Source organism: Eubalaena glacialis, chromosome 19, assembly GCF_028564815.1.
Source record: "Eubalaena glacialis isolate mEubGla1 chromosome 19, mEubGla1.1.hap2.+ XY, whole genome shotgun sequence".
Taxonomy (NCBI): Eukaryota; Metazoa; Chordata; class Mammalia; order Artiodactyla; family Balaenidae; genus Eubalaena; species Eubalaena glacialis.
Genome location: NC_083734.1, coordinates 44,729,871 through 44,742,895, shown reverse-complemented (window position 1 = coordinate 44,742,895; position 13,025 = coordinate 44,729,871). Strand labels below are relative to the sequence as shown.

Sequence of the window (13,025 nt, the reverse complement as noted above, 5' to 3'; positions counted from 1 at the left end):
CTCTATTATGAGCTCCTTCCAGAAAACCAAGCGATTAATTCTAACAAGTACTGCTCCCAATTAGACCAAATGAAAGCAGCACTCGACGAAAAGTGTCCGGAATTAGTCAACAGAAAATGCATAATCTTGCATCAGGATAACGCAAGACCTCATGTTTCTTTGATGACCAGGCAAAAACTGTTACAGCTTGCCTGGAAGTTCTGATTCATCCATGGTATTCACCAGACATTGCACCTTTGTATTTCCATTTCTTTCAGTCTTTACAAAATTCTCTTAAAGGGAAAAAATTTCAATTCCCTGGAAGACTGTAAAAGGCACCTGGAACAGTTCTTTGCTCAAAAAGATAAAAAGTTTTGAGAAGATGGAATTATGAAGTTGCCTGGAAAATGGCAGAAGGTAGTGGAACAAACAAGTGAGTACATTGTTCAATAAAGTTCTTGGTGAAAATGAAAAATGTGTCTCTTATTTTTACTTTAAAAACGAAGGAACTTTTTAGCCAACCCAATAAATCAACTCTACTTCAATAAAATTTTTAAAAAACTATACTTCAATTAAAAAAAAAAAAGAGAGCCCTGAACCAAGATGGTGGAGTAGAAGGACGTGCTCTCACTCCCTCTTGCCAGAACACCAGAATCACAACTAGCTGCTGGACAATCATCGACAGGAAGACACTGGAACTCACCAAAAAAGATACCCCACATCCAAAGACAAAGGAGAAGCCACAATGAGACGGTAGGAGGGGAGCAATCACAGTAAAATCAAATCCCATAACTGCTGGGTGGGTGACTCACAGACTGGAGAACACTTATACCACAGAAGTCCACCCACTGGAGTGAAGGTTCTGAGCCCCACGTCAGGCTTCCCAACCTGGGGGTCCAGCAATGGGAGGAGGAATTCCTAGAGAATCAGACTTTGAAGGCTAGTGGGATTTGATTGCAGGACTTCGACAGGACTGGGGGAAACAGAGACTCCACTCTTGGAGGGCACACACAAAGTAGTGTGCGCATCAGGGCCCAGGGGAAGGAGCAGTGACCCCAAAGAGACTGAACCAGGCCTACCTGCTAGTGTTGGAGGGTCTCCGGCAGAGGTGGGGGGTGGCTGTGGCTCACCGTGGGGATAAGGACACTGGCAGCAGAAGTTCCGGGAAGTACTCCTTGGCATGAGCCCTCCCAGAGTCCACCATTAGCCCCACCAAAGAGCCCAGGTAGGCTCCAGTGTTGGGTTGCCTTGGGCCAAACAACCAACAGGGAGGGAACCCAGCCCCACCCATGAGCAGTCAAGCAGATTAAAGTTTTACTGAGCTCTGCCCACCAGAGCAAAAGCCAGCTCTACCCACCACCAGTCCCTTCCATCAGGAAACTTGCACAAGCCTCTTAGATAGCCACATCCACCAGAGGGCAGACAACAGAAGCAAGAAGAACTACAATCCTGCAGCCTGAGGAACAAAAACCACATTCACAGAAAGATAGACAAGATGAAAAGGCAGAGGGCTATGTACCAGATGAAGGAACAAGATAAAACCCCAGAAAAACAACTAAATGAAATGGAGATAGGCAACCTTCCAGAAAAAGAATTCAGAATAATGATAGTGAAGATGATCCAGGACCTCGGAAAAACAATGGAGGCAAAGATCGAGAAGATGCAAGAAATGTTTAACGAAGACCTAGAAGAATTAAAGAACAAACAAACAGAGATGAACAATACAATAACTGAAATGAAAACTACACTAGAAGGAATCAATAGCAGAATAACTGAGGCAGAAGAACGGATAAGTGACCTGGAAGACAGAATGGTGGAATTCACTGCAGAACAGAATATTGGAAAAGAAGAAGTAAAACTGTCACTGTTTGCAGATGACATGATACTATACATAGAGAATCCTAAAGATACCACCAGAAAACTACTAGAGCTAATCAATGAATTTGGTAAAGTTGCAGGATACAAAATTAATGCACAGAAATCTCTTGCATTCCTATACACTAATGATGAAAAATCTGAAAGAGAAATTAAGGAAACACTCCCATTTACCATTGCAACAAAAAGAATAAAATACCTAGGAATAAACCTACCTAGGGAGACAAAAGACCTGTATGCAGAAAACTATAAGACACTGATGAAAGAAATTAAAGATGATACCAACAGATGGAGGGATATACCATGTTCTTGGATTGGAAGAATCAATATTGTGAAAATGACTATACTACCCAAAGCAATCTACAGATTCAATGCAATCCCTATCAAATTGCCAATGGCATTTTTTACAGAACTAGAACAAAAAATCTTAAACTTTGTATGGAGACACAAAAGACCCCGAATAGCCAAAGCAGTCTTGAGGGAAAAAAACGGAGCTGGAGGAATCAGACTCTCTGACTTCAGACTATACTGCAAAGCTACAGTAATCAAGACAATATGGTACTGGCACAAAAACAGAAACATAGATCAATGGAACAAAATAGAAAGCCCAGAGGTAAACCCACGCACCTATGGTCAACTAATCTATGACAAAGGAGGCAAGGATATACAATGGAGAAACAACAGCCTCTTCAATAAGTGGTGCTGGGAAAACTGGACAGCTACATGTAAAAGAATGAAATTAGAACACTCCCTAACACCATACACAAAAATAAACTCAAAATGGATTAGAACCCTAAATGTAAGACCGGACACTATAAAACTCTTAGAGGAAAACATAGGAAGAACACTCTTTGACATAAATCACAGCAAGATCTTTTTTGATCCACCTCCTAGAGTAATGGAAATAAAAACAAAAATGAACAAATGGGACCTAATGAAACTTAAACGCTTTTGCACAGCAAAGGAAACCATAAACAAGACCAAAAGACAACCCTCAGAAAGGGAGAAAATATATGCAAACGAATCAACGGACAAAGGATTAATCTCCAAAATATATAAGCAGCTCATGCAGCTCAATATTAAAGAAACAAACAACCCAATCCAAAAATGGGCAGAAGACCTAAATAGACACTTCTCCAAAGAAGACATACAGATGGCCAAGAAGCACATGAAAAGCTGCTCAACATCACTAATTATTAGAGAAACGCAAATCAAAACTACAATGAGGTATCACCTCACACCAGTTAGAATGGGCATCATCGGAAAATCTACAAACAACAAATGCTGGAGAGGGTGTGGAGAAAAGGGAACCCTCTTGCACTGTTGGTGGGAATGTAAATTGATACAGCCACTATGGAGAACAGTATGGAGGTTCCTTAAAAAACTAAAAATAGGGGCTTCCGTGGTGGCACAGTGGTTGGGAATCTGCCTGCCAATGCAGGGGACACGGGTTCGAGCCCTGGTCTGGGAAGATCCCACATGCCGCGGAGCAACTGGGCCCGTGAGCCACAATTGCTGAGCCTGCGCGTCTGGAGCCTGTGCTCCGCAACAAGGGAGGCTGCGATAGTGAGAGGCCCGCGCACCGCGATGAAGAGAAGAGTGGCCCCCGCTTGCCACAACTAGAGAAAGCCCTCGCACAGAAACGATGACCCAACACAGCCATAAATAAATAAAAAAAATAAATTAATTTAAAAAAAGTCCTCATAAAGATTAAAAAATAGGGACTTCCCTGGTGGCACAGTGGTTAAGAATCCACCTGCCAATGCAGGGCACACGGGTTCAAGCCCTGGTCCAGGAAGATCCCACATGCCGCGGAGCAAGTAAGCCCGTGTGCCACAACTACTGAGCCTGTGCTCTAGAGCCTGCAGCCACCACCACTGAAGCCCACGCGCTTAGAGTCCGTGCTCCGCAACAGGAGAAGCCACCGCCATGAGAAGCCCGTGCACCGCAACGAAGAGTAGACCCCGCTTGCCACAACTAGAGAAAGCCCACGCGCAGCAACGAAGACCCAACACAGCCAAAAATAAATAAATTAAATAAAATAAATAAATTTATTTTAAAAAAAAAGATTTAAAAATAAATAAAAAATGAAAAAACTAAAAATAGAATTACCATATGATCCAGCAATCCCACTACTGGGCATATACCCAGAGAAAACCATAATTCAAAAAGACACATGCACCCCAATGTTCATTGCAGCACTATTTACAATAGCCACGTCATGGAAGCAACCTAAATGCCCATCGACAGACGAATGGATAAAGAAGATGTGGCACATATATACAATGGAATATTATTCAGCCATAGAAAGGAATGAAATTGGGTCATTTGTTGAGACGTGGATGGATCTAGAGACTGTCATACAGAGTGAAGTAAGTCCGAAAGAGAAAAACAAATACCGTATATTAACGCATGTATGTGGAACCTAGAAAAATGGTACAGACGAACCAGTTTGCAGGGCAGAAGTTGAGTCACAGATGTAGAGAACAAACGTATGGACAGCAAGGGGAGAAAGCCGCAGGGGGGTGGGGTTGGTGGTCTGATGAATTGGGCGATTGGGATTGACATGTATACACTGATGTGTATAAAATTGATGAGTAATAAGAACCTGCTGTATAAAAAAGAAAAGAAAAAAAAAAGCACCAAGTCCTAACCACTGGACCACCGGGGAATTCCCAATCATTTTTCCGTATATACATATATCAAATCATTACATTGTAGCTTTGGCGGTCCAGTGGTTAAGACTTTGTGTTTCCAATGCAGGGGGTACAGGTTCAATACGCCGCCAAAAAAAAAAAAAAAAGAAAGAAAAATCATTATGCTGTATACCTAAAAGTAGTACAATATTATATGTCAATTATATCTCAATTTTTAACAATGTTAAAAGTAGTTGGAAATGAGGACCTGGAGCTCAGGAGAGGAGTCAAGGTGAAGATATGTATGTGGTGGTCAGCAATTTAAAGATTAAAACTATAGGAATGGGGCAGGGGGAGCTGTTGGAGGGAGTTCAGAGAGCTGAGAAGAGAATCTTAGAGACCATAAAATTATAGGGAACCAAAGAAAATGAGAAACCTAGAAAATGAGGCACAGACAGAATGGATAGGATTTGGAGCCAGAAAGACAGGAGTGGAACCCCAGATGGCAAAGTGTGATCAGGAGAAGGCAGCATCACACAGAGGGCTTGGACATCAGGGTCCAGTGTCAAGTCAGAGAAGGTCATTGAGTTTGGTGGGCAGGCAGTCATTGTGATTTCAGTTGAGGAGTGGAAATAGAAGCCAACTTGTAAAGAATTTTGGAGTGGTCAGTGAGGAAGTAGAGACAGTGGGTATGGGCCTATCTTGTGAGATATTTGCCACTGAAGTGAAGGAAAGAAACAGAATGATAATTTGAGGAAGTAGCAAGGTCAAAGAACGTGTTTATATATGTAAGCAAGTGGAAAGAAGGAACTGGTGTAAGTAACAAGAGAGAGGATAAGAGATGGAGAGAGGGAGTTCCCTGGCGGTCCTGTGATTAGGACCCAGCGCTTTCACTGCCGAGGGCACAGGTTCCATCACTGGTTGGGGAACTAAGATCCTGCAAGCCACGCAGCACAGGCAGGTGGGGAGGTGGGGGGGGAAATGGAGAGCAAGGACCCCAGGAGATATACACAGGGCTAAGAACAGGGAGGAAAAGGAGGGGAATCCAAGGGGAAAAGAAGCAGCCACGAGGCCCCATTCTGGGCCAGATGCTGTGCCTGAGGGTTACCCAGTCTCTCTCTCAACAACCCTGGAAGTAGGTGTCATTATCCTCATTTTATAGATGAGGCAACCCAGACTCAGAGAAGCTGCCCTGCCAGGAAGTGAAGAGCTGGGTTTCAACCTACCCACTGCAGAGTCCTCACGCTTCCCCTGATACCACCAGGCCTCACTCCTGGGAATGACAGAAGAAAAGAAGGACTTCCCTGGTGGTGCAGTGGTTAAGAATCTGCCTGCCAATGCAAGGGACACGGGTTCGATCCCTGGTCCAGGAAGATCCCACATGCCGTAGAGCAACTAAGCCTGTGCGCCACAACTACTGAGCCTGCGCTCTAGAGCCCGCAAGCCACAACTGCTGAAGCCTGCGTGCCACAACTACTGAAGCCCGCACGCCTAGAGCCTGCGTTCCGCAACAAGAGAAGCCACCGCAATGAGGAGCCCACTCGCCGCAACTAGAGAAAGCCTGCACGCAGCAATGAAGATCCAACGCAGCCAAAAATATAAATAAATAAATAAATAAATTTATTAAAAAAGAAGAAGAAGAGGAGGACCCAGATGAGTAAAAGCTCCGGGTGGTTCCCTGATGTTTCTCCTGCCACAGGAAGCTGGCAGCAGAGCACCCGTTCCTGGAGGAGATGCGAGGGCGAGGAGAGAACCTGTACGTGGTGATGGAGGTGGTAGAGACCACGCAGGAGGTGACTGGCAAGAGTTGGCAAGGCTGACGGCTGCTTCTCCCTCCCATTCTTCGCCCCGCTGGGGCTACAGGTTAGGTACACACACACACACACACACACACACACACACACATATACTCAGTCTACCCTCAGAGGCTGCATTACTTAACCCGATCAGTGCCCCCTCAGGATACTGAAAAGGACCCACTTCCTCCCCCTGCTCTTCAACATCCAGACCCCAGTTGGCCAGAAACAAATCATCCCCATGGTCAATGGTGCCCAGCTGGGTAGAGTCCTGTGCCAGATGCCACAGGGAGCTACCAGGGAAGGGGACACTCTGAGTTGCGGATTTTCCCTCACGATGCTCCCAGTCTACAGGAAAGGCATCCTTGCTGTCAGAAAGTTCTCCGTCTCATGCAGGAGACACAGAGGTTAAAGGCCAGAAAATTCAATGTAAACAAGTAGTGCTCTACATACCTATAGCTATACTGTATAAATATTCAAGGGATGAGTGGGAACCGGGAGTAGGGAGTAGTCATGGAAGGCTTCCCAAAGGAGGTGAGCATGGGACAGATGGCGAAGAGGAAGAAGGAACCAGGGCCTGGATGGAAGCTCTAAAGTGGGACAGGGATGCACAGGCAGGTGATGGAGCCCAGTTCCTTCATGTGTCTGAACCAGGAAGAGAGAAAGAGATCATTAAAGGGATGATCAGCGGAAATGAGCAAAAGAGCTCTGAAGCTCACTCCACCAGGTGGAAAGGCGATCAGGGACACCGCTGAAGGGTTCCCAACTTCTGATCTCCCCAAACGCTCTCGGGCCTGGCCCTCCACTTGTCCCCCACCCCTCACTATCAATGTCTCATACTCAGGATCTCTGCAGATTCGCAAATCCTCATTGTCTACGCCTAGGGATCCATAAACCACAAGGAGGCTGTCACCATCCCCAAGGGCTGCGTCCTGGCATTTCGAGTGAGACAGCTGATGGTCAAAGGCAAAGATGAGTGGGGTGAGCATGTTCTCCCCTCAAGACAAGAATTACCCGCACCACTCCTAAGGCATCCTGGTCCCCTCCTGTGGCAACGCCAGGGGAGGAGTAAAGGAGTGTATTGTATTGTGGTCCAACCGACAGAGACAGAACTGCAGAGGCTGCTACGGAGAGGGAGTGAGGAACACCTGGGTTCTGAGCATCTCCTGAGTGCTAGGCAGTGTCAGATGGGGGAAGGGAGTACAGAGATGAATGAGCACAGCCTCTGCTCTCAAGAAGTCTGGGGCCGCTGGAGGAAACAGACACACAGACACCAGCACTAGAATGCAAGGTAGAAAAGAGTGGTATCATAGGAAAGGATTTACAGAGGAAGAAATGATTACTTCCAGCCATAGAGGTGGAGCAGGGGATTAGGTGAGGCATTCGAGGGCAGGGTCCTAGCCCTTAGCAGAGCCCATGGGCTTGAGACCAGAGAAGAAAATTTGGGACGGCTGTTAAGAGTCCTTTTGTCCTCCCCTCTCTTGCTCCTTACAGATATTCCACACATCTGCAATGATAACATGCAAACCTTCCCCCCCGGCGGTGAGTGAAATTGCTTCCTAGCTCCCCACATCTTCCTCCCTACCCCTGACATTATGTGCTGAAATCCTGCACCCTCTAATAGGGTATACCATAATCCCCCAAGGAGCCCCCTGGTTTTGTTTCCCAAGGCCCGAAAGATATCTATCCTCAACTTTAGGAAAGGCAGATAGAGGCACAGAAATTTGCCCAAGAGAGACAGAGAAGCAGAAAGAGACCGGAAGACACCATCAGAAGCAGAAATACTGGAGACAGTCTGTGTTCCCAAATTGCGGGGGCGGGTGAGCTCTGTGTTTGTATAATGATCACTGATAAAGCTGCCTTGACAACTGCTCTAGATAAAAAGGCACATAGAGGTTTTATGCTGACATATGTGCATTGTTTCTGTCTTCAGAAGAGCCAGAAGAGGAGAAGCTCACCTGTAAGCGTTTCCTGTCATTTCACTGCAACTTTCTTGACAGAATTTTAAAACTCCAATCTTTTTCTTCCCTTCTCTCTGGGACTGACAAGGGACATGGCAGAGCAGATCTCAGCAAACTATTGTCTCTGAAATGTGGCAGGAATTCCAACAGCTTAGGAAAAAGCAGTGGAAGGGGAAAGTTTTTGGACAAGATGCCCAGGTGGTCTGATGCCTCCGACTTCTGTCCTCAAGGCCTTAGTAACTATAACCTGTCATATGCCACCCAGCACCCGGGGTGGGAGCTGCTGAGTCACAGTGATGCCAACTCAATCCAGGTGCCCCTTTTCACAATGCATTAGCTTCTGTGCTGCCCCAGTCCTGCCTTCCACGAATGGATCTAGAGCATCCTTAAGGTGGCTGGGATGTCCCAGGAGACAGGATATACTTCCTCATTCATGTCTCATCCCCTGGGTACGGCTACTGGTTTGGAGGATTGCATTCTAAATGGTTTTGTTTTGTTTTGGTTTTTCCCCTCAGTTATCCAGGCATCTGATGGTAAGGAATTTTGTGTTTCTCCCTAGACTTTGGCAGGAAGGCAGTGGAAGTAACCTTGGGGTGAAGGGAGGGGAAGACAAGTGCTGAGTCCCAGTTGCTGGGGGTTGCAGCCACTTCCAAGAAGCCACCCTTTCCAAAGCAGGCTGGACATATTCCTAGGATGCCAGGCTGCTAGAGGGGCAGGCCAAGGTTCAAGCTATCTTTAATCCACCCACATCCCCGGATTTAGACCCACTGCTCTTTGGAGCAGTCCCCTCCTGGTCTTTACTCAGTCACCAAAATTATTCTTCTTTGTCAACTAACTCTTGAGAAGGGAAAATAGACCTTCCTTGTCAACTCTTAGCTGGGGTCTTAGAGAAAGGGAGGTCAATTTTCTATTGATCCGGGATGGGGCCTGGGATCTCAGGGAGAATGAACGCCTGTCTTGGATGATAATGTGGGTCCTGGCTCACCCCCTCCCGCCACCCCACCCCCAACACCTCAAGTCAAGGCTGGGGGATGACTTCATAACTGTGTTCCTTGGCCAAGCAAAAAGAGAGGAGAGCAAAGCCTGGGGGGCATCAGAGCCTGGGGCCTGAGCAGGGCTGAGTGAAGGAAGCCTGCAGGGAGAGCACTGATTGAACTGATGGGGAGTGTACCACATCTACTGTCCCCACAGGGGAGGTACACAAGGACTTCAGGACCCTAAAAGAAGAGTTTCAAAGGGAGACCCGGAAAGTGGAGAAGCTGAGCCCAGAAAGGAAGAGCTCCCTGTTCAGCTCCCTCAGCAAACTCTTAGGGAAGAAAAAGGAGCTAGAAGACCTGGAGCTCACGGTGAGGACCCAAGGGAAGGGTAGGAGATGCAGAAGAAGGAAGGCTTTTGGTGGAGGTGTGTGTGGGCAGTGCAGCTGGTGGGGGATCTGACGGATCTGGCAGAAGGTGGGCAGTGGCTAGAGGAATAGACAGTGGATGCCTTCCCCAAGGCTGGTCAAGTGTTCCCCAGGCTGCCAGGGTCGCCACTGCTCCCTGTGTCCCTCTGGAGAAGGGCAAACAGTGCAGATTCCCCCAAAGCACATGCTCCCTCCTCATGGACAGAGGGTAGGCCCCCCCTCCATTGGAAGGGGGCTGGACCTTTCCTTTCCAGAGTCCAGGGCTCAGACACCAAGGAACCCAGGAGTCCAATACTTTTCAGGACTTGATACCTTGAAAAAGAAACGAGGAAATGGAGATAGTTAACACATCTCAAGGGAATGTTATGTGCCAGGCACTATGCCCTTTAACTGTGTTATCTTAAATAGTCACCCAACTTTCCCCACAGCTTGAAGGAGCTCTAGACAAAGGACATGAAGTAACCCTGGAGGCACTCCCAAAAGATGTCCTACTCTCAAAGGAGGCTATGGGTGCCGTCCTCTATTTCCTTGGAGCTCTAACAGGTAAGTGGGGAGTGAGGTCTTCATTTATATACCTATTCAGTGGTAGGAATGAGTCACTAAATGAATGCCCAGATGAAAAATGAATGAATGAGTAAATAAGTAAATGTCAGGCAAATTATACTACAGTTAAGTAGTTTATATCTACATTTTTAAAAATTGGTTTCATTCCTAAGGATTCACTTGGTCATCATAGCCTAGTCTTGCTAACAGAGGTTGGGAAATAACCCTAGTTTTATCAGCCATATACTTTAAACTTCTACATATAGCTAAGCTCATCACTCTTATATCGATATCTGTTAGCTTTAATTTGAGGATAACATCTTCTGATCTTGACCCTGAATTCTCTTCTTCCCTCTGCAAGAAACATTCCCCCACCTTGAAAAACTCTCTGGACCTTCACGTGTAAGCTGAGGTGTTTGTTCCTTCAAGAAGCCTGCCCTCAAACACCAAGACCAAAGTAGACCCTCAGCTATGGCTCCTGTAACAGCCTGATTATAATTGCATGTTACTTTGTCTTCTCCACTAGACTGCACGTTCCTTGAGTGAAGAGAGGATGATTTTTACCTAACACATCCAGCAAAGATGGCTGGCCTAGAGCAGGCATTCAACCATGGATGAATGTATGAATCAATGGATGCCGACATTCTGGAAATACACCCACTGGGAGCCTGTAGTCCCCTTTGCACCCACACATCTCTTTCTCTGTTTTTCTTCTCCAGAGCTAAGTGAAGCCCAACAGAAGCTGCTGGTACAATCCATGGAGAAAAAGATCTTACCTTTGCAGCTAAAGCTGGTGAGAAAAAATGGCAGATGTCGGGGAGAGTTTGGGAGGGAGTCAGCTAGAACCAGTGGAAAGATACCATTTCGCCTAATGACAGAACCATCCTCCAGGGCCTCTGTCTTATCCCAGGAGCTCATGCCCACTTCTCATTTCTCTCCATGTTTCTTCCTGTTTGCTATTTCACAACTAGAGGGAGAAGAGCACACTTCTGGGCAACTATCTGGGTTTTTCAAACTGATCCTAGGAGAAGAGACAGAAAACTCTGACTTGGTTTATTCCTAGCCAAGGGATATGAGCAAATCTTAATGTCTCTGAGTCTGCCTCAATTCACTCCTCTGTCAAATGGGGCTAAAAACAAATGTGCCGCTCATCATTCAGGGTTATTAAAAGGCCCAGACAGAGTTGTCATGTAATGTAACAAAAGGGGTTATAGTAAAAGAACGGTAGCCCTCTTCATGGTTTTTTTGAGTTAGGAAAAAGGAAGAGAGTTTTCTAGTTCTTTCTTTTCATACTACTTTGGTTCCTTCCAGGTGGAGAGCACAATGGAACAGAATTTCCTCCAGGATAAAGAGGATGTATTCCCCCTGCAACCTGAGCTGCTTTCCTCCCTTGGGGAAGAGGAACTGACCCTCACAGAGGCCCTAGTGGGACTGAGTGGCCTGGAAGTGCAGAGATCGGGCCTCCAGTACACATGGGACGCAGTCACCCTTCCCCGCCTCTGTGCCCTTTACGCTGGCCTCTCCCTCCTGCAGCTACTGACCAAGGCCTCCGAACTTGCCTTTTCCATTGGCTTCCTGCTTTCCTAAGGCCTTCCCTACTTGATTGTGCCCTGTCCTGACACGCAAGGGCATTTCGGAGCCAGCAGGCTGAGGATGATGGAAACCTTAGCTGATTACCCAAGATAATCAACTTCCACTTGTCCAGCTCTGTATATCCCCCTGCCCCATGGCTCCACAACCCACCTGCTGATGCTTAAAGTGGAAACACTCAAACTTTTAAAACTATGAACCATTTCAGCAAAACCAAAATTAAATAGTTTCCTAGCCCAACCCCTACCCCTTTAGAACCCCCTATCTAATCAAATACCTGAAGTCCTCTTTTTCTTTATACATTTTAGGTGTTCATCCATTTGTTTCACTGTTCCACTGTGCTAAATATTTAGCGATGATTATAATCTATGGAGTGTGGCTCTGGACGTTTTCCCCCCATATGATCCAAATCATAAGACTGAAAATGTTCTCTCAGCTCAGGAAATGGTTTATCCAGTTGTAGATCTTCCAGTGCATCATCTGGGTAAAACCCCTACCGCTTATGATTCCAAAAATCAAGCTTTACTGGAATTGATGAAAAAAATATTATTTCACCTTGGGTGAAATGTCTTTTGGTGTTTTTCTTTGAAGAACCTATCCTAAGGAAATTCTTAATTTGTGCCAGAAAAAAAAAAATAAACATTATCATACTATGTATAGATTATATGTACATGAATACTATCATGTGGTCCTCAGATCACCTGGAAAATGCTCAGAGAAGAACTGTGAGGGTGTGGAATATGGAGTCTAGATTCTAAGGTCAGAAGATGGGACTTCCCTGGTGGTCCAGTGGGTAAGACTCCACGCTCCCAATGCAGGGGGCCCAGGTTCAATCTGAGATCCCGCAGGCTGTGCGGCACAGCCAAAAAAATAATAATAAAATTTCTTTAAAAATGCAGATAAGTAAAAATAAACGGTACCCAAGAATTAGACTGATGCAAAACTTTAAAAAAGGAAGTGTGATATTATCATCTCATTTCACCTTTCCTTCTTCTGCCCTCAATTAGGGTGGTTGTCATGTGGGTAGGCTTGGCATGTGGAAGGGCTAATATAGACATTCAGTCTTGTAAAACTGCTGGGTTCATACCAGCCTCCTCTGCTTAAAGCTGGGTTTTAACATCTTTCACCAATCTCTTTTAAAATAGTTTTATGGGTGGAATAATTTCTGCAAGGTTTTTGGCCCCTGGAGTCAGACTCTCCCCCTTCTTAGCCACCCCCTACCCAGGCTGCTCCCCTCACTCAC

General features: G+C 46.0%; 1 protein-coding gene across 1 annotated transcript; it reads left to right on the top strand.

The window, feature by feature from the left end:
• Positions 1–386: 386 nt before the first annotated feature.
• On the top strand, positions 387–11,779 carry GSDMA (gasdermin A). Its single transcript, XM_061176939.1, is given in 11 exon segments — positions 387–412; positions 6,190–6,288; positions 6,290–6,353; positions 7,171–7,267; positions 7,781–7,828; positions 8,220–8,246; positions 8,763–8,780; positions 9,439–9,593; positions 10,078–10,192; positions 10,912–10,985; positions 11,504–11,779. Coding segments are annotated over 11 exon segments (999 nt in total).
• Positions 11,780–13,025: the final 1,246 nt, after the last annotated feature.